The sequence below is a fragment of the Bubalus kerabau genome, chromosome 10, assembly GCF_029407905.1.
Source record: "Bubalus kerabau isolate K-KA32 ecotype Philippines breed swamp buffalo chromosome 10, PCC_UOA_SB_1v2, whole genome shotgun sequence".
NCBI classification, from domain to species: Eukaryota; Metazoa; Chordata; class Mammalia; order Artiodactyla; family Bovidae; genus Bubalus; species Bubalus kerabau.
Window position 1 is genome coordinate 62882718 of NC_073633.1, and position 26471 is coordinate 62909188.

Below are 26471 nucleotides of genomic sequence, written 5' to 3' on the forward strand. Positions count from 1 at the left end.
GTGAGTAAAGATCATTAGCACCTATAGAAACTAGAATTTGTGGGTTGGCTCCGTTGGCTGGTCAGCTCGATGCAGTGCTTCTGTTGCCCTTCCTTCCTAGACCAACCTAACTACCTTTCACTGCAGACCTCAGGTCACACAGCCCTTCCTCAAGGAAGCCTTCTCTTGCTGCTGCTGCTTCACTGCAGACCTCAGGTCACACAGCCCTTCCTCAAGGAAGCCTTCTCTTGCTACCATGTTCCAAATTAGTTAGGAACTCCTGAGCTCATAGCTGGCCATTATTTTTCTCTGGAACATTATTACAGTTTGTAATTCTGTTTCTTGTGATTGATTTCTGTCTGTTTTTCCCACTAGTCTTCAAAGTCTCTTAGGGCTGAGTCTGTGTCTATTTTGCTAATGGTGTGTAGTGACTGGGACATGGTAGACAGTCAATACATATTTGTGCTTAAGTGAGTGGATGGAGATGAGAAGCAGTGGCTGAAGCATTTAGCAGAAATAGTAATGTGTTTGTAGTGGTTGCAGCTGCTGGCAGAATTGGATGTAGAAGCCAGAAAAGTGAGCCATAGATTCCCTGACTGTGGAGGATAATCAAGGCAGACACAAAAAACCAACTGTTATCTAATTCTGAGGCACATGAACTTCAACACCATGGTCCCTTAAAAGAATTACTTTGTCATGCTGTAAGCATCACCCAGAATGTTTCAGTAGTCTGGAGGGCATCCTCTCTGCAGGTTGTTCAAGGCCAGCTAAGGCATTTCTATGCCCATATGGTTAGCAACACTGTGCGATAATTTAAGGGGCCAAAAAGTACATAGTGTGGTTTTGGATATATACATATCAAAAAATCAAAAGCTGCCACATTTATCAGCTATTTAAATATTCACATACCTAGATTTTCTTGTTTGCCAAAAATCCTACGTAGCTGAGGTTTTTCCATGCGTGGTTTATATTTGCTTTCTTATACTGTTCTCTGCCTGTAAATCATGTTTCTCCAAGATTGCTGCTAGAAGCCATTGACTGTCTCAACTTGTGTTTTATACATGTTTATTGACTAACATTTATGACAGTGATGTAGTAATGCCAGTTTTTTTCTTTTTCATTTCAGCACGTTTTCAAATTAGAACAAGAAGAATATATGAAAGAACAAATTCCATGGACACTCATAGATTTTTATGATAATCAGCCTTGCATTAATCTTATAGAATCTAAACTGGGCATTCTAGATTTGCTGGATGAGGAATGCAAGGTAAGTATGATTTTCTGATGTATTTAATATATCAGAATTGTGCGTTGAGGTAAGCAGGGATTCACTAGTATACCATGAAGTGCCACAGTGGCAATGAGTGCGGGTTACCCTAACTTGCATTCTGAAGGATCACTAGCTCCAAAGGGTTCAAAATATAGTTGAGACTAGGAGAATCTCCCCTCCCTTTTCAGCTGATTCTAAGTTATGTGAAAAACTGGCATTAGATACAGCTACTACCAATTTTAGCCACTTTTGTCATTGATATGCTTATATTTGGTACTTTTGTTCAATGGTATGATATAGTTCAGGAAATGTAAGAAATTGTACAAAAGGTATTTTGAATAATAGTTCTAAATATCTGTAATTTTAAACTTGACTAGTTCTTTATTACTTATATATATGGTAGGTAAAGAGCTTTAGTTTTAATATTTGAAGATGCAGCATGTGGAAAAAATATTGGATCCCTGGCTTCACTGATGAGTGATTCTAGACAAACAACCTATCCTTTCCCTTAGTTGTTCTTTAGTTTATATGTCATAAGTTACAAGTTCATGTGTGCTGATCCTCCTAAGCATCTAGATTTCCTACAACATTAAGAATGCAAAGACAAATACTGTATGTTTTCACTTATATGTAAAATCTAAAAAAATAAAATGGACAAATGAATGTAACAAAACAAAAAGAGCCTCCTGGATACTAAAGAACAAACTAGTGGTTACCATTGTGGAGATGTTGGTGGGAAGGGCAAGATAGGTGAAGGCAGGATTAAGAGGAGCAAACTACTAGGTATAAAATAAACAAAATACAAGGATGTAATGTACAGCACAGGGAATATAGTCAGAGTTTTATAGTAACTTCACATGGCGTACAGTCTATAAAAATACTGAATCACTATGTTGTACTGAAACTAACATAATACTGTGCATCAACTATACCTTCAGTAAACAAAAAGAATACATGTAAAGGTGCTCAGTGTCACTTGAAATTAAATAAAACATAAAACAAAAATAGGACACAGCTTTTTACCTATCAAGTGAGTTTAAATTTGATAATACCAAATTAGTATTTATTGCATATATACTCTTGATGAAGGACAAAAGTTAGTAGAACATATTTTTGAGGAATGTTTATCAAGATTTTAAATACCTTTTGAACCAGAAGTAGAAATGCTGAGAGTTTACCCTATGAATATACTTACAAGAGAATCCAAAGTTTTTGTTTAAAAGGAGCCATTGTGGCAGTTTTCATAATAACAAAAATTCAGTAACAACCTAGTAGTCATAAATACAAGAATGCTTTTATTAAGAAAAAAAAAAAAAATACAAGGATGGCTAAGTTGAGGATCCCTCTTGGCAAGTGTCACATTGCACATGAAAATATGTGGGTTATTTTTAAATATCTTTTGATACTGATTTCTAACATAATTCCACAGTGATAAGAAAACAGACTCCATTTAATTTCAATACCTTTAGACCTTGAAATTTTTGCAACTTCTTTTATACCCCTGGATATGTCCCAGTGTCTCCTTGCTTACAGTCTATGGGAACTTGGATAGAATTTGTATCCTACTGTTGTATAAAAATTGTATAAATCTTAATTATGTTGAATTGGTTCACAGAGCTTTTCAGATCTAGTAGATCTTCTACTTCTCTGTATATTCATTCTATTAATTTTTGAAGATTTTATATTGAAACTCCAACTAAAAATCTTTATTTAACAAATTGTTTGAAATATATGATAATCATGGTATGTCATCTTTCATTTGTGAGGCTTTCATTGCTATAAAAGTATATTGAGTATTTATTTGATGACCCTTGGTCCAGGCAGATTGAGTTACTCAAAGCTTGGGCTGAGTCACCCATGGGCAGGTCTCAGTCATTGCTTTTCGTTCCCAGGTGGCGCTAGTGGTAAAGAATCTGCCTGCCAATGCAAGAGACCCAAGAATCTTAAGTTTGATCCCTGGGTCAGAAAGACCCCCTGGAGTAGGAAATGGCAACCCACTTTAGTATTCTCACCTGAAAAATTACATGGACAGAGGAAAATACACACACACACACACACACACACACACACACCCCCCAATCATTGATTTGGGACCTCTCAGAGAGAAATGTGAAAGGAATGAGTTCCTGAATTGGATGTTAAAGTTGTTAGGCAAAGTCAAAACACGATCTCTTGGGTGATGCATCAGAAGAATCCCATAACAATATTCACCTTGTTTTCTTACTCTTTTTTTCTCCTGAATGTAGATGCCTAAAGGTACAGATGACACTTGGGCCCAAAAATTGTACAACACACATTTGAACAAATGTGCACTATTTGAGAAGCCCCGCCTATCAAACAAAGCTTTCATCATCCAGCATTTTGCTGACAAAGTAAGGAAGCTTTATTATCTCTTTTCTATTTGAATACTTAAGTTCAAAAAGGAAAAAAATCAATAGTCAATAGATAGCAGTTTTTTCTTTGCTGAGCTTTCATTCTTTAGCTCTTTTTAGGAAAAGTAAGCTTAATTGTTGGCTTATTGGTTTAACCTAAATGGAATTATATTGTGAAATAAGTGAGTGTTTACAGTCCTGTATCTATAATTCTGAAATCCAAGAAACTCTGAAATACACAAGTATTTTCATAATTCATTTAGTGGCTAAACCTGATCTTTGACCTGAAGTAACATGAGGTTATTTATAGTCTTTATTTATCCCAGTTAGGTGGATATTTATATATTTCAGTTAAAGAAATATATAAATATTAATATGTTTGATTACAGATTGCTGCTTCAGATCTACTTAAAGATTCTGGATAGTGACCCCAGAGGTTTCAGAAAAGAAATTGTGGACGAGTGTGGCCCTCTGAGATTGATTGAGTGGGTCCCTGCTAATAAGGCATGCAGATCTGCTGCTTCACAGGTTCTAGAGTCTACTCAGAACATCTGGAGCTGTGACACTAGTTTATATTTCAAGGAGGTTGTGGGGTAGGCTTCTGGTAAGCTTCCCATGGTCCCTGTCAGGAACTGAGGGTTTTCAGGGTCTGTCCTACGTCTAGCTGGAGATCTTTGGATGGCTTCAGGGCCATCTAAGGGCTTTGTAGTACAGGCTGGGGACCCTTGAGTGGTAGATAGCTGAAGTCTTTTAGGAACAGGGAGAGTCCAGTCTCATGTAGTCCTCCTTACCAGCTCATACAGTATTTACCCAGCCTCCACCTCTGTCCGTGATCATCACTTCAGCTTTCTGCCAGATAGCTGTTTGTTCCTTCTGACCCTCTCTCTCACTTCAGTCTCTTCTTCCCCAAAGGAGACTTTCCCCTATGGAAAGGTGAACCAGGTTTGGAAGAGATACAGTGGTTGGCCTTGGGGGACTTATGAAGCTGTTATGAAGAAGAACAGCTTCTTATGAAGCTACACATGAATTGGGATCATCTTTTAGATCACATGTAATCACCACTGCCACTGTAGGAAAAGCAGTATTTGAGAGTTTTACTCTACAGTTAACATGCTTCTTACCAAGAATGATACTAGTTTCTTAGAATAAAACTAATAACACTTCACTGAGAGCCCATCATATGGCCTGGGCCTAATACTTATTTTTGTTGTTGATGATAAATTATATCTATTCAAAGCTTTTATTAACTAAGGAGACTTTCCAATGTGTTTTCAGGTGGAATACCAGTGTGAAGGCTTTCTGGAAAAGAATAAAGACACCGTTTTTGAAGAACAAATTAAAGTTCTTAAATCAAGCAAGGTAACCTTGTATAGGCTTTCTCCAATTAGGATATATTCATTGAAATGTTCATGACTTAAGCATTAGCTTTTTAACATATTATAATTTTTCTAACAAAATCAGCCCTACTGCTGATTTAATTCATCAAATAGATGTGTCATGTAGCATTTTAAATGTCTTACAAATGTTAATTCATCTAATCCTATGATGAGGTGATATTATCACTGCTCCCATTTTACAGAGGAGGGAACTGAGGCACAGAAGCTTTGTAGCTAGTCATTTTCCAAGCCAAATTAAAACTCAGGCTGTTGAGCTGAGAGTCTGCATTTTTAACCATGATGCAATGGTATTTTATGTGAAATTATTGCCTCACAGCAGTTCCAGGCTCTCTTGTGCCTTTGTGAGACACCATGAGAGAAAATTGATGGTTTTTGGGTTTTGCTATGTCATTTTGAAGGGATGCACCAGAAACATGGCCTTAAGCACTCCATCCAGGTAAAAACTGACCTCTGAATCACTGAGTGCAATTTCAGATGTGGTCCGAAGCACTTTGAAATTATTCTTCTTAGGCTTAGATACCAGAAACACTGTATTCTAGTAGGAAAACAATATTCCAGATTGTAACAAACTGTGCTGTGTATCTGAGGTTGATTATGAGGTCGATCCTAACCTCCACCCTCTGACTCTCATCAGGAAAGTGTTGGGAGGGGAGCACAGCTCACGTCCATCCTACAGGGAGCAAACCAGGAAGTTAGTTACTTGGTTACTTAGTTTAACAAAGTAGATATTCAAGTATTCAGTGAAAGATTAAAAATATTCATGTGCTTGCGGATTTCTGACCAGCAGGTTCTGTTTTTTTCTAAGAAAGTCCTTTAACTTCAATGGAATGTTATATGAACATTTTGATTCTTGTTTTTGGAATAAAAACTTTTACTTTCAATAGAAAGATCATATAAGGACCAAGTTATAGTTTTAACCCTCAGAAAATGATGAATCTATAGTCTTAAGTATCTGTAGGAAAAGTCAGTTTTTCACTTATCCTTGTAAGCCCTGAATATTAATGCTTTATAACTCATAGGAATGATGTGTAAGAGAAAATACTCTCACAGTGCCAGTCATTGATGTTGTTTAGTTTTTGTTGTTGTTCAAAAACAGTCAGGTCCAACTTTTCACAACCCCATGGACTGCAGCACGCCAGGCCTCCCTGGCCTTCACTATGTCCTGGAGTTTGCTCAGACTCATGTCTGTTGAGTTGATGATGACATCCAACCATCTCATCCTCTGTCACCCCCTCTCCTCCTGCCCTCAATCTTTTCCAGCATCAGAGTCTTTTCCAACAAGTCGGCTCTTTGCATCAGGTAGTCAGAGTATCTGAGCTTTAGCTTCAGTGTCAGTTCTTCCAATGAATATTCAGGGTTGATTTTCTTTAGGATTGACTGGTTTGATCTCCTTGCAGTCCAAGAGACTCTCAGGAGTCTTCTCCAGCTCCATGGTTCAAAAGCATCAATTCTTTGGTGCTCAGCCTTCTTTATGGTCCAACTCTCATATCCGTACATGACTACAGGAAAAACCATAGCTTTGACTATACAGATCTTTGTTGGAAAAGTGAAAAACCATGGAATTCTAATGGTACTACTCTAAATAATTTAGCTTACACAGAGCATTCATCAATTCTTATTCCCCAGGCATCCATAATCTTTTGTGACTTTATTCTGAACTTTTCTGATTGGCTAGTGAATCCTTAATTTCCAGAAAGTAGCTCTGCATTCTGAGGAATCATTTGGAGTGACTTCCAGTCTCTATGGGGCTTCCCAGTGGCACTCGTGGTAAAGAACCCTCCAGCCAATGCAGGAGACATAAGAGACATGGGTTCGATCCCTGGGTTGGGAAGATCCCCTGGAGAAGGGCATCTTCTCAGTATTCTTGCCTAGAAAACTCCTGGATAGAGAAACCTGGTGGGCTGTAGTCCATAGGGTTGCAAAGAGTTGGACACAACTGAAGCGACTTAGCACAGCACAGTCAGTCTCTATAGCACTGTTGCAGTTGAGATAGAGGTGGTGTGAGATGTATACCCACTGCTCCCAGTCAGCAGAAAAAACCCAACCCAACGGTATGAACTTTATATTTTAATTTTTCTGTATCTGATAGGAAGTAAGTGTAACCTACTGTTGATTTGTACTCTTGGAAGTACTAACTTGAGAAGATCAATATTTGTGTTATGTGCTTTATATTTGTGGTAATATGGTGTGGGATTCTGTTTGTGGGTGTATGTGTTTTGTCTTCTTTTTTTTCCTGTAATTTTTCAGCTTCTGGCCAAAATTGTCAACTTAACAGAAGGTGTCTTTTTTTAATATAAATTTATTTATTTCAATTGAGCTAGAACAAATAATTCCAAGAAGGTGCCTTAATTTATATTTTCCCACCATAAAAATATCTTCTGTTGCCACATCAAGTATCAAGAAACACATAAATCGGGACTTGACTAAATACTATTAAATTGCAACTCTACCAAATACCATGAAAAAGAATTGTAACCTCTGCTCTCAGTGTTGCTAATTGATGAGGGGAAGCACAGTTCATCTACTGAGTTTATGCTGTAAATCTCTCATCTGTAAAATAGAATCATGATAGTATCTTTCAAGTGTTGTTATGAAGATTAAATAGGTTGTATTAAGCTTTCAGAGCAGTGCTTCATGTATAAAAAGCTTGGTGAATAATGGTGCTGCTACTGAGATGATTTCCCACATCTTCATGAAGCAGTTACTTGGATGCTTCTGTCTTTTTTAATACTATTTCATAGACATATAAGTTCAGCCTTAAATTATTCAGATTCCTGTCTTAAGTATAGACAGATCAAAGAAACAAGATGGAATGTCCAGGCATATCTACCTACTTATATATCTGACTGTCTGTTTCTCTGCCTTTCTCTCTTCAAATAAAGTTGGAATCCTCAGTCAATAGGGTGAGGAGTGCTGAGACTGTATAAACTAGTTGGTTTGAGATCCATGAGGAAGGCCAGTGTGGCTGGAGTGAGTAGATGATGGTAGGTGAGTAGAATGTGTAGAATGGGTAGAGAGAGGCCACTTTTTGGAGGCAAGTATGGTAAAGAGTTGGAGAAGGAAATGGCAACCCACTCCAATATGCTTGCCTGGAGAACCCCGCGGAGCCTGTGGTGTGCTACAGTTCATGCAACCGCAAAGAGTTGGACACAACTTAGCAGCTGAACAACAACAACAATGGTAAAGAGTATGGATTTTTTTCCTGTTGCTTTGGAAAGTTTGGACAGTTTTCATATGGGGGATGGTATGCTATTGTGTGGAGATATGGGGGAAGCTGGAAATGGGGAGTAATAATCCAGGGGAGAGACAGTGGATTAAGATACTGAAGTTATAGCAGTGGAAATAGTTTCTCATTTCTTTGTGGGGAGAGTTGACAGGTCTTGTTGATGGTTTGAGTATGGAGAGTGAGAAAAGGGGAGAAATTGAAGATTATTTCTGTGTTTTGGGCCTCAATGCTGCATGAATAATGAGGCCACTTACTGAGGTGAAGACATAAAAGATCAGGCTTTGAGAGAATGAGTCAAAAGAGTTATGTCTTGGACTCATGGAGATGGAAAACAGACTTGCAGTTGCCCAGGGGGAATGGGTTGGGGGAGGGGTGGGGTAGGAGGTTGGAGTTAGCAGATATAAGCTATTATATATAGAGTGGATTAGCAACAAGGTCCTACCCTTGCAGCACAGGGAACTGTATTCAATATCCTATGATAAACCATAATGGGAGAGAATATGAAAAAAGAATAACATATATCTATGTATAACTGAGTCACTTTGTTTTTAGTGGAAATTAGCATGACATTGTGGATCAGCTATGCTTCAATTAAAATAAAAGTTCTGTCTTGGACATATTTTGCCCGAGATGGCAATTAAGTAGTCAAGTGGACATATCATATAGGAAGTTGGAAATGTAAGTCAGCAGGTCAGAAGGAAAGTCAGAGTAGGTCATATAAATTCATAGTCTTTAGAGCAAGATGGCACTAAAGCAATAGTACTGGATAAGATTGCTTAGGGAGAACAAGTAGGTAAAAATAGTAGAGAATAAGGCTTTCAACTCTGGAGACTGGCCTGAGGAAAAACCAGGAAAGAAGTCTGAGAAAAATGGCCATGAGGAAGCAGGACTTCTGCCTAAAGAAGAAATAATAGAGTAGTTTCTAATATGACAATATAAAACGGACTTTTTAGAAATGGAAACTCAATATAGAGAATTTTAAATTCATAATTTGTGTAAAGAGGACACAAAACTTATGCATATACATGTGTGTGTGTATATTCTGAACTCTCAACATTGAGCAGTTTTCTGGTAGATATTGTAGAGATTTGTTAAATTGTAGCACCAGTGGTGAATATGATATTTCAAACCAGCTCTATTAACCATTGTACACAAAAGAGACAAAAACAAATTTAGGTAGGGAGTGCTAGTGTAGAGCTAGCAATTTACTTGTGAATGATAGAACAGTCTAGATAGATTCCAGAGTACTTGGCCTATTATCAAGTAACTTAACATCTTAACTCCATGCTGAGTTTTCAGATCAAATTTATTAGGAACTCTTATTTTTCCCCTTTGTAATACAATATAATGGTAAAACATTCCCCCCTCCCCTACTTTGTAGCCAACCAAGCTATATGAACTCTGTAAATCAAAGGATACATTCATTTGTGTAGCAAACAGCCATTATTGGTATGTCATCTATAACAATTTGTTATATACATCATGAATTATATTCTAAATTATCCTTATAGTTAATATACACATTGTAGCAAACAAAATTAACTGCTTTTGTTGTGTAATGAAAGAATTCTCTTAAGAAAATTATTTCTTCTGGAGATACTCTGAGATTATTAGATAAATAATTGGTTATTGCAATTATACTTTGACTTATAAGAAGGATTTATTTTATTTCTGTGGAATGCATCACTATTGTAAAGATATGTACATATATCAAAACGTTGAAGTCTCTTTTGTTCCATAAATTTTTTTTCCAACCACTTTAACTTACACTATCCATCCATTTATTAACTATCAGATCTTTTAATAGTCTTTCTTTTCGCTATCCTGATAGAACACAAAATTGATTACAGGAATTATGCAGTTAAATTATAAATCCTTTGAAAACAAATGCAAAGCTTTACTCTTTTTCCTATAATCCAAACTACTTTCTAAAAATTATTAATTCATGATTTTTTTAAATCTTATATTGTAGAACTAGTTCTTGACACCCGTCCCAATTGTAATGCATTTAGCTGGTGCTCACCATTTGAATTGGTGTGTAGATAAATGAAGCACGAAGATGGAACATTTTGTGGAACTGAGGTGATAAGATAGGACTTTCAGTTAGTCTTTTGCTCATAAAATAGTTATCATTTAAAGCCAGTAAAATGTTTAGAGGGCATTTCCCATGGATTAAGATTTCAGATCTCAGAGGAGCAGTTTTGATTTTGTTTTCCCCCAAAAAGGTTGTAGAATTATTGCATTTTCCACCTATATTTCTGTAGCACTTATGTCCCTTCTGCTCATATTTTTGACTCCTACCACAGATATTAATTATTTCTGGAATGTGACTCTGAAAGGAGTTACTTAAGGAAGGGAATCACTATGGGTTGCAAATCATCCTAATGTTTCTGTAAAGATTTCCATTTGAGTTTGGGTTTAGAGTGTGATTTCCTTTTACTGTTTCTGACTCAGTTTAAGATGCTACCAGAATTATTTCAAGACGATGAGAAGGCCATCAGCCCAACCTCAGCCACCTCTTCAGGGCGCACGCCTCTCACCCGCACCCTTTCAAAGCCCACCAAAGGCAGACCAGGCCAGATGGCCAAAGAGCACAAGAAAACAGTGGGGCACCAGGTGAGTTCAGGGAGCCGTCACGCGGTGCTGCTTCTCTGTGGCTCAACTGGAGCCTCGGGTCTTCTTTTGTCAGCCTCCCAGGTGGGGTCCTCAGGTGACAAGAGGCTGGAGCGCTCACTCTGAGAATGTGGAACTCTGTCCATTCATGCCTCCATACTTCTCCTCTCATATCATAGACCTGTGGCTGCAGAAGCTTTGCCCAAAATCATTTTTTCTACATTTTAATTCTTCTAGTGCTTATCTTCCCTCACAAACCACTGCTGCCTTTGTTTTGGTCTCTGGCTGTTTCCTCTCTAGAGTTGTACAACTCCTTCAGCCCAGGAACCCTGCCCCCTCATTTCTGATGTCTTGTGCACCCGGGGTAGGGGGGAGGCATGGGAAACATGGCACACAAGCTTTGTGCCCGAATAAGGGCTCAGCCTTGGGCAGGAGACTGAGTGCTAGTCAGTTTGTTTGCCAGAGGAGACAAGAAGCAGGGCCCGACACGGGCCCACAGGCCTCAGTCTCATCCCGCGTCCCGAAACTAACCCCAGCCTGGTTGTACTCTCAGATTCTCCCCCTCATTTCCTATCCTTTTTTGAAGTCATCTGCTACTTTTTTCAGTATTGTACAGCAAAATTCCCACTGTACATGATTAAATGACCTTAATATCCTTAAAGCAAGGTTGTATTTTTAGTCAAAGTTTTGAGTGTACACCAGAAAGCCACAGAAATTTATATTAAAAGTGGGGGGGGGGCGGAAATGTGTGTGGAAGAGTGAACTCTAATATAATAATAATGATGATGTGTCCAAATAGGTTCATCAGCTGTAACAAATGTACCACTGTGGTGGGGAAAGTTGATGATGGGGAGGCCACGCCTGTGCCAGGGCAGAGGGTATGAGGGAAGTACTGTGTCTTCTGTCTGACTTTGCTGTAAACCTTAAACCACTCTAAGAAAATAAAGTCTATTTTAAAGGGTCTGGGGGAGAGGGAAGATTAAGAATGTCACAGAGTAAGCATGTGAATGCTAGGGTTTAAGGAAATTTGAACCAAAAGCCCTAGCAGCTCTACTATCTGGCGCTGGTCAGATTCACAGGTGGCCAAGTCATCTCCACTAGCGCCATTAAAAGAAAAGTTTAGGTTGTTTTATGTCATCTTTGACTCTGACAAACCTTGATGCGCCTTTCTGCTCTTTTTCATGCAGTTCCGAAACTCCCTCCACCTGCTTATGGAGACCCTGAACGCCACTACCCCTCACTATGTGCGCTGTATCAAGCCTAACGACTTCAAGTTCCCTTTCACGTAAGTATTTCTCAACTGCTGAATTTAAAAGAATCCATATCTCATAAGGATTGTCAAACCGGCAGCTGGGAAAAAAATACGTGAGTAAATCTTCATGTCTTGTAGAAGGAATAGTTAATAGAATTTTTTTTCAGTTTTTGTTCCCTTTTAAGAGTTTGAGAACAGGGACTTCCCTGGTGGTCCAGTGGCCAAGACTCCATGCTCCCACTTGTTGGGGCCTGGATTCAGTTCTTGTTCAGGGAACTAAGATCCACAGGCCATGCAGTGTAGACCACCACCCCTCCCAACCCCGAAAAAAGTGAGAACAAATTAGCAGCTGGCCTTATGACAATTTTAAACATTTGAGGTCAACCACACATTTCTAGTTCTACTTTCTATTTTGAATTTACTTCAGTTTAAGACTTTTTGGTTAATTTGGGCTTCAGTTAAAACCAGAGCTGGGTGAGATAAGGTTGCTTTAGCAAAGGCTCACAGTCATCCCTGCTGCTTTTCAACTGTTGAAAGCATCAGAGGAGTCTGCTTTTTACCATGCATCTTGTCCTCCATCAATATCATACATGAGAGGAAGTTTTTTCCAAAACAGAAATATTTCTCTAATTTTGAAGGTAATGCATGCACATTGTAAAAACAATTTTCAGGAAATATAAAATAGTATAAAAGTAAATGAAAAAGCATTTCATTATACCTAGAGAGGTAATAAGTATTAACTGACATAGATCTTCTTGATCAGTCCTTCCCTGCTCTGTGTGTGTTTCTGTGAAAGAGAGAGAGAGACATTAATAAGAGAGAAGGAATCATGCTGTAATTGCTGTTTTACTTCACTTTCAACTTAATAAATTGTGAGTGTTTTCCATGTTTGTAAATACAAATCGTTATCACCATTTTAAGGCTACGTCATATCCCATTATAGAGACATACCTTCATTTATTTAAGTTATTCCCTGTTGATGGCCATTTGGGTTATTCCTTGGCTATGATAAACATCTTTTCCCAAACATTTCTGTATATTTGCCTGCCTGAATATCTCCTTAGACTACTGTATTTCTAGAACAGGAATTTGTGGGTCAAAGATAAGGCACCTTCCCAAACACTGTAATAACTCCCACTCTGCACCGTGTGCATGCTCCTGAACTATGCTCCTGCCACTCCTGCCCGCTGGAGATTCTGCCTTAGACTGCAGGGCATTTCTCAAAGACTCTTGTATTCTTCTCATTCCCAAGAAGCCTTTTTTGAGGAGGTGAGAAGCAGGAAGAAGCTTTCATGCCCTGGGCAACTCTTCTGGACAGCCCCAGGGCCCATTACCTTGTGTCAACCAACCCCATCTCCCATCACCAACAAAACACTGAGAAGACGGCACCACAGAAACCTCAGATAGGTCATTCAGGGCACAACTGGGGCGTAAGGGGAGTGATCATCCTGTAAGAAGCAGGCCTTGCTACTTCCTGTTTTAGTGTCAATTTAACATTAAGGTGCTGTTTATCTAGAGTGAACTGCAGCTAAGATATATAATACTTTTTAACTGACATGGACACTGTTAATGATTAGTATGTATACACTGAGTTAAATAGCTTTTAGAACACTAGTAATTAATAACAACAACAAAAAACTGAATGGGGCATGTTTAATTTGTTCTTCTTGTTAAAGAAATCTCCACAGCTGGCCAGTCTTTATTCTCGGGTAGCTCTGTATGGTGAACTAAAGAATTATGAGACCAACTAGTCAGGCCAAGGCATATAATGAGCACTGCACAGAACAGAGGAGCTTGGGCTTTTTAAATATGCTCAGTGGTATTTCTTATGAGTTTTTGGTGTATGTTCTTACTTCTAGTAATCTTCCCCACTCTCAAAATGGAGTTTTCAATTTTGAATCAGTACTCCAACATTTGATTTTTTTTTTCTGATTTATTCATTTGGCTCTTTACAAAAGATTTCAGTCTCTGGATTGAGGACAGTAGTTTGTGGCTAGAGCCAGACTTTTTTGTGTACTAATGATTTCCACCTTTCCTCATAGGTTTGATGAGAAGAGGGCAGTGCAGCAGCTGAGAGCATGCGGTGTCCTGGAAACCATTCGGATCAGCGCAGCAGGTTTCCCCTCTCGGTGGGCCTGGCAGCTTTCAAATACAAGGGATCCTCGTGGGGGAGGTTCCTGCTCCCTTAGATAAGCTGACACGAGTCTCTTTTCGTAGGTGGACTTACCAAGAATTTTTCAGCCGCTATCGGGTCCTAATGAAGCAAAAAGATGTGCTAAGTGACAGAAAGCAAACATGCAAGAATGTTTTAGAGAAACTGATAGTGGTAAGAAAGATTTTCACTCATCTGTATCTGAACAGATGTGTGCCAAAGGCCTTGTGATTATAACCTGTACAAGTCCTAGGGGTGTCCAAATAGCACTAATTCAATGAATTCAGGAGTGGGAGTGGGGAGAGGTACACTGTCTGGAGTTCGAGGCTCCCTGTCTCTACGATGGAAGGACTAGTGAGGACAACAGCCCAGTATCAAGAAACAGGATGGTGAGGCCTGAGCCCAGACTTCAGATGCATTCTTTTTAGAACTGGATCATTTTCAATAAAAATTTACCGAGTACTTACTTATGAAAGACACCAGGCCAAATGCTGTGTGATTAAGAAAAAATAAGTCTTATCCTCAGGTAACATAGTATGTCTTCAAAATCAATGCATTTTAAAGACAAGTATAATATACCTTAGTGTCTATGAAATGCTGAATGAATGAGAGAAGAAATCAGAGGAAGACAAAGCCACTTCTGCTGTGGGGAGGAGACATGTATTTTGAGTCAGACCCTGAAAGGTGGGTAAGACTGTGTAAAACTGGAAGGAGACTATCCTAGTAGGGAGCAAAGAACGTGGAAACAGGAAAGCATAGTTTTCTAAAAAAAACAATACAGTAAGATTTTTGTTTTTGCAGTAAAAAATTGGTGCCTGGGAAGTAAGGAATTTGTTAGGAAATCGGGGTTGGTGTTTGAAGGGTCTTGCCTACCAAGCTAAGGCATTTGCAGACCTTAGAATGCATCAGAGTCACCTACAAGACTTGTTACACTACAGATTGCCAGGCCCCACCTCCAGAATTTCTGATTTGGTCATCTGGGATGTGCCCAATAATTTGCATGTCTATCAAGTTCCCAGTGATGCTGATGCTGGTTTGAGGACTACACTTGGATAGCCACTGATGTATGCTGTGGAGAATTTAAGAGTCATGAAATGTTTTTTAAAGAATATTATATTTTCACTTATTTGACATTAGGTTGGATGGATTAACTCACTTTGAAGAAATTAGTAATAATTACTAGCTATTAATTAGATGTAATATCTCTTCTCTGGCAATAATTTTTTTTTTTTTCTTGAAATAGCTTAGGCCACTTTCCTGGTGATGTGTAAAAGAATTGGGTCCTTTCTGAATTTGGCCCAAGTCCTTTCTAGGGAATGAAGAGCAGAAAGTAGGGACAGTCATCCCACACCAGCTTCCTCCCCTAGACCTCTCCTGGCTGAGCTTTGGGACCACAAGGCAGAGGAGGGCAGGCTTGGGGAGCAGGGAGAGGGGCTGAGATGAGATGGGGCTGGGAAAGGGAACCACTTACTAGCTTTTCCAGCTAGCTTCCTTTGTAAGATTTATTGATTTAAACTGAAGTAGTTTTAGATGTATGTGATTTCCTATTTTCTCTTTTCATGTACAAGATAGGAAATATTTGCTTACAGTGAAAAGTTATTTTCTCTGTTTTCACTTTGAATTTTAGATCACAATATTGATTGTTACAAATAAACTCTCCTCTTTCAATGTGAGATGCTTAATAAATCACATGCTTTTGAATAGTTGGATCAGAATGTAATAGACCGAAAATAGTATGCCTATCTATCTGTGTTTACTGCTCAACTTTGCTTATAATCAGAAGTCAGTGAGCATTATAAATGATTATATTTTTGAAATTTGTAGACAGACTTACTATTGATAAAACCAAGAGATAACTGTTGAGAAACTTAACTCTTAACATGAATATGCAGCATTTTTAATCTTTTTGTTTTTATTTTGTATGTATTACTTCCTGCCTTTTTCTTCACACTGGTGTTTTTGTCCCTTCAGCTTTCTCATGGAACTTACAGCCCGATGTAATCCTTACAGCCTGGGTCAGTCAGAGGGAGTGTCAGCATCTCCATTTCCTTGAGATATTTAAAATATAAACAAGCAAATAGTAGCTGCCTATAACCCACAACCAAGTTTTGGGCTTCAGATAATAATTCCAGGTAGACTAATTCTGGAAAATAACTCTTAAACTGCAGTTTTCCTTAAAGTCCCTTCTATTCGCTCAACTTGCCTAGGATCAAAAAGCTGGCTCCATTAGATATTTGTGATGTAGCCCAAGTTTTAGCTAATAGTTTCATCCCTTTACTGATACTGCTTTTAGACTTTTTTTTTTTTTTTTCTCTTTAAAATTCACTTATTTGGTCATCATTTCTACTTCTGAGTATACAGTTTCTTCCAAATACAGGACAAGGACAAATACCAGTTTGGGAAGACAAAGATCTTTTTCCGGGCTGGTCAAGTGGCCTACCTAGAAAAATTGAGGGCAGACAAGCTGAGGGCTGCCTGCATCCGGATCCAGAAGACAATCCGAGGGTGGCTCCTGCGGAAGAAGTACCTGCGCATGCGCAAGGCTGCCATCACTGTGCAGAGATATGTGCGAGGCCACCAGGCCCGATGGTAGGTGTCCTGGTGGCGTGTACACGCTGGCTCAGGGGCAGCCAAGATTGGAGAGTGCATCTGACTTATTGTCTAAGCTAGGACAGTTTGGGGTGAGGTGGTCACCCTACCACTCAAGGCAGTTCAGTTCAGTCGCTCAGTCGTGTCCAGCTCTTTGCGACCCCAGGAACCGCAGCACACCAGGCCTCCCTGTCCATCACCAACTCCCAGAGTTTACCCAAACTCATGTCCATTGAGTCGGTGATGCCATCCAACCATCTCATCCTCTGTCGTCCCCTTCTCCTCCTGCCTTCAATCTTTCCCAGCATCAGGGTCTTTTCAAATGAGTCAGCTCTTCACATCAGGTGGCCAAAGTATTGGAGTTTCAACTTAACATCAGTCCTTCCAATGGATACTCAGGACTGATCTCCTTTAGGATAGACTGGTTTAATCTCCTTGCAGTCCAAGGGACTCTCAAGAGGCTTCTCCAACACCACAGTTCAAAAGCATCAATTCTTTGGTGCTCAGCTTTCTTTATAGTCCAACTCTCACATCCACTCAAGGCAACACCTTACCTTTTCTTAGTTCCAAGGAATTAACTCATAAGACAGTTAAATAGAATATAATTTCACTCACCTTTAGGAATCAGATTGAACCTCAAAAAAAATTACAAATTACTGTCTACTCATGTCCTCAGTATTTATTTTTTATACATTTATGTTGGGCTTCCCCGGTGGCTCAGCTGGTAAAGAATCTGCCTGCAGTGTGGGAGACCTGGGTTTGATCCCTGGGTTGGGAAATCCCCTGGAGAAGGGAAGGGCTACCCACTCCAATATTCTGGCCTGGAGAATTCCATGGACTGTATAGTCCATTGGGTTGCAAAGAGTCAGACTCTAAGCGACTTTCACTTTCACTTTTAATGGACTTGAAGAAATCATCTGTAAATTAGGACAATCATGGATATAACCTGTTAAAAATGCTTCCATTGAGATGTTTTTAGGAGCAATAAGCTGAGAACTGTAGAAAAGAATTAACTTACATGTGATTACGTATTAGGATAATTTTAATTTAGAGCTATCAGAAGACGTGAATTAATGATAAAAAAAACTTATGCCCAAGTAAATAGATTGAGGAAAAACATCATGCGTTCACAATGGATAGAGCTCAGGAAGCTGGTGATAAGTAGGTATGGTATTACTGTGTAAACTGGTCTGCTGTGTAAAGGGTACATAGCCTGGGGTAATAAGCACAGTCCTAAAAGGAATAAACCTTTATGACCTTTAACTTCTTTATTGTAAAATCGAGTGATATGGGACAGCCCACATTTTAGGGTTAGGTAAGGTTCATTTAAGATAACAGATGGACAGATATTCTGGGATCATAAACTAACTACAAATATAAGAAATATAAATGTTGATTTAACATGTATGTTATTAGAATAATCAATGGAAGTACTACTTATTATGGCAAGATATTGGTGCTTTCATCCTCTACAAAATGTGTTCCTGGGTTTTTCTGACTACTGACAACTCGCCACTCTTTCTCTACCAGCTATGCTAAGTTCCTGCGCAGAACCAAGGCAGCCACTATCATTCAGAAGTACTGGCGCATGTATGTAGCTCGCCGGAGATACAAGATCACGCGAACTGCCACAATTGTCCTTCAGTCTTACTTACGAGGCTACTTGGCCAGAAATAGGTATCACAAGGTGAGGCATTGTTTTCAACTTTTTTATTCATCCCATTAATGTTTATCAAGTTCCACGTCTGTACAAAGTGCCACAGGCCCTCCTATGGATGTAGGACTTGTATGGAAACAAGGAAGATCCCCTGGAAAAGGGATAGGCTAACCACTCCAATATTCTTGGACTTCCCTTGTGGCTCACCTGGTAAAGAATTCACCTGCAATGTGGGAGACCTGGGTTCGATCCCTGGTTTGGGAAGATCCCCTGGAGAAGGGAAAGGCTACCTACTGCAGTATCCTGGCCTGGAGATTTCCATGTGGTTGCAAAGAGTCAGACATGACTGAGCAACTTTCACTTTCCCTTTCAACCAACAATTGAAATATATTTTAAAATATTAAATAATAAGTACATATTTATTCATTTATTAACATGACTTGGAAAAAGAAAGCTTACCTTTTTATTCCCTTTGCATATGTAATTTGGGGGGAAAAAGTGACATTTTTGTTTCCTGTGGCTTCTGTATTACATTACCACCAATGGTAGCTAGAAACAAGAGAAATTTCTCATTGAACTTTCTCACAGTTCTAGAGGCAAGAACTGTGAAAACAAGATGTCACCAGAGCTACACTCCCTCCAGAAGCTATGGGGGGAGGACCCATTCCTTGCCTCTTCTAATGCTGGAGGCCACCACTGTTCCTTATACTTTTGTGCCCATATCACTCCAAGCCCTGCCTCCATCTTCATTCGCATCATCTTCTCTCTGTGTCTAACTTTACTTCCTTTTGTCTGTCTCTTGTGAGAACACTTGTGATGGATTTGGGTCCTGCCTAGATAATCCAGGATAATCTCTCCATCGCAAGATCCTTAACTTAATTATACCTTCAAAGACCCTTTCCCCAAATAAGATAACATTTACAGATTCATGGAGGAATCTAGGGGTCTTTATTCAGCTAATTATGGTGAGCTTTGAATAGCTAAAGTATATAACAGATGAACAGATTAAGAATGAAACAAATTTGGAAGAATTTACCACGGTAAAGTGAAATCAAATGTAATATCAATGTAGTTAAAGTTGTATTAACTGGAGTATGATCCTATAGAAATATTTGACAAGTAAGCTTTATGTCTAGCACTAATCATTATGACTAGAGATAGTGGATCACCAGATTAGTCTTACCTAATCATCACCTCTAACAATATATGGTCTGGTCGATGAACATTTTTTCTCTCTTTTGTTTCAGCAAGGTTTTGAGTCTGTTCTTTAGGTTCATCCACCTTATTAGAACTGACTGAAATGTGTTCCTTTTCATGGCTGAGTAGTATTCCATTGTATATACGTACCACAGCTTCTTTATCCATTCATCTGTTGATCGACATGTAGGTTGCTTCCATGTTCTAGCTATTGTAAATAGTGCTGCAATGAACATTGGGGTACATGTGTCTTTTTCAACTTTGGTTTCCTTAGGGTATATGCCTAGTAGTGGGATTGCTGGATCATATGGTGGTTTTATTCCTAGTTTTTTAAGGAATTTCCATACCATCTTCCATAGTGGCTGTATCAGTTTACATTCCCAGCAGAAGTGCAAGAGGATTCCCTTTTCTCTACACCCTCTCCAGCACCCTCTCCAGCATTTATTGTTTGTAGACTTTTTGATGATGACCATTCTAACCTGTGTGATGATATCTGATTTTAGTTTTGATTTGCATTTCTCTAATAATGAGCAGTATTGAATGTCTTTTCATGTGTTTTTTAGCCATCTGTGTCTTCTTTGGAAAAATGTCTGTTTAGATCTTTTCCCTACTTTTTGATTGGGTTGTTTGTTTTTCTGGTATTGACTTGTATGAGCTGCTTGTATATTTTTGAAATTAATCCTTTGTTAGTTGTCATTTCCTATTTTTTTTTTTTTCCATTCTGAGGGTTGTCTTTTCTTCTTGCTTATAGTTTCCTTTGCTGTGCAAAAAGCCTTTACATTTAATTAGGTCCTGCTTGTTAAAATAGTTTTTATTTCTATTACTGTAGGAGGTGGGTCATAAAGGATCTTGCTCTGATTTGTCCTGGAGTGTTCTGCCTATGTTTTCCTCTAAGAGTCTTATAGTTTCTGGTCTTAAATTTAATTCTTTAATCCCTTTTGATTTTATCTTGGTGGGTGGTGTTAGGAAGTTTTCCAATTTCATTCTTTTACTCATAGCTGTCCAGTTTTCCCAGCACCACTTATTGAACATGCTATCTTTGCCCCATTGTATATTCTTGCCTCCTTTGTTAAAAATAAGGTACCCATAGATGTGTGGGTTTATCTCTGGGCTTTCTATCTTGTTCCATTGGTCTATATTTCTGTTTTTGTGCCAGTACCATACTGTCTTGATGACTGTAGCTTTGTAGTTTAGTCTGGAGACTGTTCTTTAGAACATATTCCTCATAAGCCAGGAATACCCTGATGCTGGGAAAGATTGAAGGCCGGAGGAGAAGGGGGTGACAGAGGATGAGATGGTTGGATGGCATCATGGACTCAATGAACATGAGTTTGAGTAAACTCCAGGAGTTGGTGATGGACAGGGAGGCCTGGTCTGCTGCAGTCCATGGGGTCACAAAGAGTTGGACATGACTGAGTGACTGAACTGAACTGAACAGTCTAGGTCTTGGAGCCTTTTGGGCATCGTTAGAAGGAGAGTCAGTTGAGTGATATAGGACATTTCTCTAATCATAGGCAGTATGTGGGCTTGCCCTGGACCCTATTCATGTATGTATTTTACTTTCTTAATTTAAATTAATTTTAGACAACAAAGAAACATGGAAAGCTAATGAGGCTTGAATGAACATATTTAAATAGCTGTGCTTTGAAGAAAATTTGAAGATAGTTTCTCCAGGTCTTTCTGCCCATGCCTGCTTTATGGTTAGGTGTTCTTTCTTTTCAAGCATGAGCGTTCAAGGGAAGGTAAAGCCTTATTAAACTTGACCTATTAGATATGCCAAACTGGTTACTCCCCTGTTTTCCTCAGTACTCTCTTTGGGAACATCTGAACTGGGGTTTGAGGCTATTGGTTAGCAGTAGAAGTCTCTAGCTAGCTTAGCTCCCACTGTGACTGGACCTAGTGAGGGTACCAGCTTAGAGACTAGTTTATGTATAGGTCAGTGGGACCCCCTTAGTGATCCTTCTAGCTGTGATTCCAATCTCAGCCTCCCCTTCTCCAGCTTTGAGAGGTCTTAAAGTGAAAGCAAGTGTTATTTAATGCCTCTGACTCACCAATGGAAATGAGATTGAGAATGGAAGCTCTAATTATATACCATTTCCATTTGACTGAAATTACAGAAATGGAGCAATGTCTGAAGTTACTTGGGAGAAGGAAATTGAATAGGAAAATTGGCATTAATAGCTTTGCCACTGTGTGCTGCTTGAGTTTTTTTTTAATTCTGAAAGCCTTCAGTTTGCCATCACTGAGTTTTACCCAGTTTGTCACTAGTCATCCAGATAGACAGGGGCTTCCCTCAGGATTCTGATGCTGAGTGAGAGCAAAAGCCCTGCCTCACTGCAGCGTGATGCATGGTGACTGCACTTTGTGGGAACTGAAGGCTACCTTGGCATTAGGAAAACAGCCCAAAGGGGCAGTCTTGAGTTAGCTGACGACACGTACATAGGTCTCTGAAACACCTATGTTTATTTTGCTGTTGTTTAGTTGCTAAGTCATGTCTGACTCTTTTGGGGGACCCCATAGACTGTAGCCTGCAAGGCTCCTCTGTCCAGGGAAATTTTCAGGCAATAATATTGGAATGGGTTGCCATTTCCTTCTCCAGAGGATCTTCATGACATAGGGATCGAACCCACATCTCCTGCTTAGCAGGCTGATTGTTTACCATGGAGCCACCGGGGAAACCCATGTTTTTTTTGTATTTGATGACTTTAAACACAACCACTTATTTCTTTTGTATCATCTGGGATGGCACATGATTTCATTATTTTTCTCAGCTACATAACCTAAAAATAGGAACTGTTTTTTCAATGATCTTACTAAATTGCTACTATCTGAATAGACTGTTTCAGAGATTTTTTACACATTTAAAAAAAGTTTCATGAAAGATATATTGTATCCCTTTATCATAATCACTAGTGAGTACTTAAGTGAATACTTTGTAACATTCATATCACACAAGTTCAGTTCAGTTCATTCAATCCCGTCTGACTCTTTACGACCCCATGAACCACAGCATGCCAGGCCTCCCTGTCCATCACCAACTGCCAGAGTCTACCCAAATCCATGTCCATTGAGTCGGTGATACCATCCAACCATCTCATCCTCTGTTGTTCCCTTCTCCTCCTGCCTTCAATCTTTCCCAGCATCAGGGTCTTTTCAAATGAGTCAGCTCTTCGCATCAGGTGGCCAAGGTATTAGAGTTTCAGCTTCAACATTAGTCCTTCCGTTCTTCCAATGAACGCCCAGGACTGATTTCCTTTAAGATGGACTGGTTGGATCTCCTTGCAGTCCAAAGGATTCTAAAGAGTCTTCTCCAACACCACAGTTCAAAAGCATCAATTCTTCAGCACTCAGCTTTCTTTATAGTCCAATTCTCACATCCATACATGACCACTGGAAAAACCATAGCCTTGACTAGACAGACCTTGGTTGACAAACTAATGTCTGCTTTTTAATATACTGTCTAGGTTGTTCATAACTTTCCTTCCAAGGAGTAAGCGTCTTTTAATTTCACAGCTGCAATCACCATCTGCAGTGATTTTGGAGCCCAAAAAAATAAAGTCAGCCACTGTTTCCACTGTTTCCCCATCTATTTGCCGTTTTATAAAATCGTAGTTTTGAAAGGACCTCAAAGTCTTGCTAGTTCAGCCCTTCCTAAAATCTAAGAATTTTCCCATCATTCCTGGAAATTATTTGCACAATCTCTGCTTGATGGTCATTAGTGACAAGAGATTTATCTCATAAGGATGAATGAGTGTTTATCAGTTTAGGGGAATATCTTTTTTTAAGAAAATACAATATAAAATTAATATCTGTTTACTTTATCTTCCTTTTAGCTTTCCTTTTAAAGTTCTATCCCTACTACCTTTGAACCCCATGTGTGGGTTTGTGCTACTTTTGTAAAGCAATGGGAAATCCTCACTAGAGTGGTATTCCTCAAAAATGGCAAATGAGAGAATCACTTTTTTTGTTGTTTCTGGGGGAAAAATCAATAAATTAATAATAAACTTTGCAGTACGCTAAGTGTTGGCTTCTATAGACTGCTTACCAACCATACCCTATGTCCTCAAGCCAGAGACCTAATGCACAGTGATGTGGAACCAGCAGTAAGGGTAGTGGGTAAATCTATTTTACTAGCACATAATTCACAGGGTATCAAGCTCTGTTTATTTTCTGAAGGATAACTGATTGCTTTTAGAAACCATGTAGTTATAAGAAACCTAATGCATTTTTCTTTCTTTTTAGATTAGTTTTCTATTTAGTAATCTGGTGTCTTTAATTTTGATGGCTCTTATGTGTATGCTCTGTTTATCATCATACATAGACATGTAATCCCACATATGACATGTGGATGTAATACATGTTTTATATATGTTTCTCAAATTGCCTTTTAAAGATTACATTTCAATCATCTTTTAAAATAATTGGTGCCTCCATATATTTGTGATAAGTACACTCCACATAATACATGGTTGCTTCAGCTTTTCCAGTGTCTTTCCCTTTAGTTAATGTGTGGTTCTCAGACTGCATCCATAGGTTGATAGAGTTGAACATTGAGTGTAGTCCAGGGTCTGACATTACTTGCACCTACCCTTCTCTCCAGATACTCCGTGAACACAAAGCAGTCATCATTCAGAAATGGGTCCGTGGCTGGCTGGCTCGCACCTACTATAGGAGGAGCATCCACGCCATCATCTACCTTCAGTGCTGCTTCCGACGGATGATGGCCAAGCGTGAGCTGAAGAAACTTAAGATCGAGGCCCGCTCCGTGGAGCGCTATAAGAAGCTCCACATTGGCATGGAGAACAAGATCATGCAGCTGCAGCGCAAAGTTGATGAGCAGGTGTGTTTTGAACAGCAGCCCTAAAAATGCAGCAAGCCTAATGAAATACACTGAGATTATCTTCAGCATTGTCTCCTTTTGACTTTACCTTTCAGTCTCAGCAAAAAAGTAAAACAGTAGTGACATTAATGAGCATGGAAATAGTGACAAGCTCATAGGTAAGATTATAATTTCAAGGACCAAGGCAGGAAATTGTTTTTGAGAACACAGACAGGTTTACTAGCAGTCCAAAAGCTTAGGGCTGAGAGTCATATTGTACTTTATATTTTACACAGCTCTTTCATCATTGTCATTCAGTTATGTGTAGTGTATTGTTTCTTTTGTAGATGAGTTGTTTAGCACTGAGATGGCAAAAGAAGCAGGAAGATGTCCATGCTTCTGAGGAATCTGCAGTCTATTTGCAGAGATAACAGTTTGATTTCTTACAGATAGTTATTACCAAGTAATATTTTAGCACCTGCAAATTATATAGGTAGTTAGTGACATATAAATACTAATGATGACAAAGAAAAACAGAAAACAGAATGAAATAAAATTCATCAGAAAGGTTTTCTGAATGGGAGGAGTTTCCAGATGTTAAACAAAGAGATTTGTAAGACGTGATTTTGAGGCCGTTTTACCATTCCTATACATCACTAGCCAGCACATGGTTTTCAGTAGCACACTGATTTGTTTCTAAAAACAAATCTAGATTTTCCTATTCCTGGATTGAGAATCAGGAAAGAGAATTTAGTATGGTAACTCTCCTTGTGACTATGAGAGAATCACATCTAGGTTGCTCATCTCATGTAAAATGTAAATAATTGTGTCTGTTCTCTTTTTGTATCATCAAGAGGGGACTGATTGTGTTACTTTAAATGTCACTAATATTTTGGTTAGAGGCTATATCAGTGCTGCAGTGACATAGCATGAATATGATGAATAGGCATGGTTTTCTCACTAAGTACATGGTGTGTATATTTACTTGCTGTCACTCATGTGTGTGTTTAAAGAACAAAGACTACAAATGCCTCATGGAGAAACTGACCAATCTAGAAGGAATATATAACTCAGAGACCGAGAAACTACGAAGTGATTTAGAACGTCTTCAGCTAAGTGAAGAAGAAGCTAAGATTGCTACTGGACGGGTCCTCAGTCTGCAGGAAGAAATTGCCAAGCTACGGAAAGACCTGGAACAAACTCAGTCTGAGAAAAAATCCATTGAGGAACATGCTGATAGATACAAACAAGAAACTGAGCAGGTAGGAGCTAATGTTCATATCCTCATCTACTTCTTTCACAAAGGAGATGTGCTGCCATATTGACTTGGTTGGCCATTGTAGCTCAATGTAGTTCTCAGTTGAAGGTAAAACACACATTTCAGTCAGTTGACTGTTCATTATTAGCGTTTTTCCCCAAGGAGTTCTTCTATATGCTGGATGAGTAGCTATAGGTCTTTTAGTAGAACGTTTTACTCTACTAAGAATAAAAGGAAAGCCGTATTATAAGAAGAAAATTAATGGCCAAGTACCTACTATACACTCTTTTTGTTGAATGTATAGATGTGTGTGGAGTCAGCCAGCTTAAGGTGATTAAGAAGTAAATTAAACAATAAACTGTCAGTAGCTAGTAGGAATTTTTATGGAAACCTACATTAAGGCTGTTTTGAGAAGTCCACCAGAAATCCAAATGTCTGCACACTGGCCATAGTCAAGAACTGGTATGCAAAAAATAACAACAAAACTGCTTACAGATTGACAAATGTTTCCACACTGCAAATTTGTATTAACTTATATCAAAACGTTATTAAATATAGAAAACACGAAGGCTCTCAAGAAGTAATGAGGAGTATTTTTTAAACATAAGAAAAAATACCTCCTTAAAAAACTGGAAATAGACATGCCTTATGATCCAGCAATCCCACTGCTGGGCATACACACTGAGAAAA

General features: G+C 38.9%; 1 protein-coding gene across 6 annotated transcripts in view; it reads left to right on the forward strand.

The window, feature by feature from the left end:
- The window catches only part of MYO5A (myosin VA), a 206323-nt gene that overhangs the window by 119430 nt on the left and 60422 nt on the right, over positions 1-26471 (forward strand). For all 6 annotated transcript variants that reach the window (XM_055537938.1, XM_055537941.1, XM_055537940.1 and 3 more), the window contains 11 exons: positions 1106-1246; positions 3496-3621; positions 4897-4980; positions 10699-10860; positions 12045-12142; positions 14152-14238; positions 14327-14435; positions 16639-16850; positions 18381-18537; positions 24305-24544; positions 25537-25785. In XM_055537938.1, the coding sequence (XP_055393913.1) occupies positions 1106-1246; positions 3496-3621; positions 4897-4980; positions 10699-10860; positions 12045-12142; positions 14152-14238; positions 14327-14435; positions 16639-16850; positions 18381-18537; positions 24305-24544; positions 25537-25785 (1665 nt within the window). The remainder of the gene's footprint in view (positions 1-1105; positions 1247-3495; positions 3622-4896; positions 4981-10698; positions 10861-12044; positions 12143-14151; positions 14239-14326; positions 14436-16638; positions 16851-18380; positions 18538-24304; positions 24545-25536; positions 25786-26471) is intronic.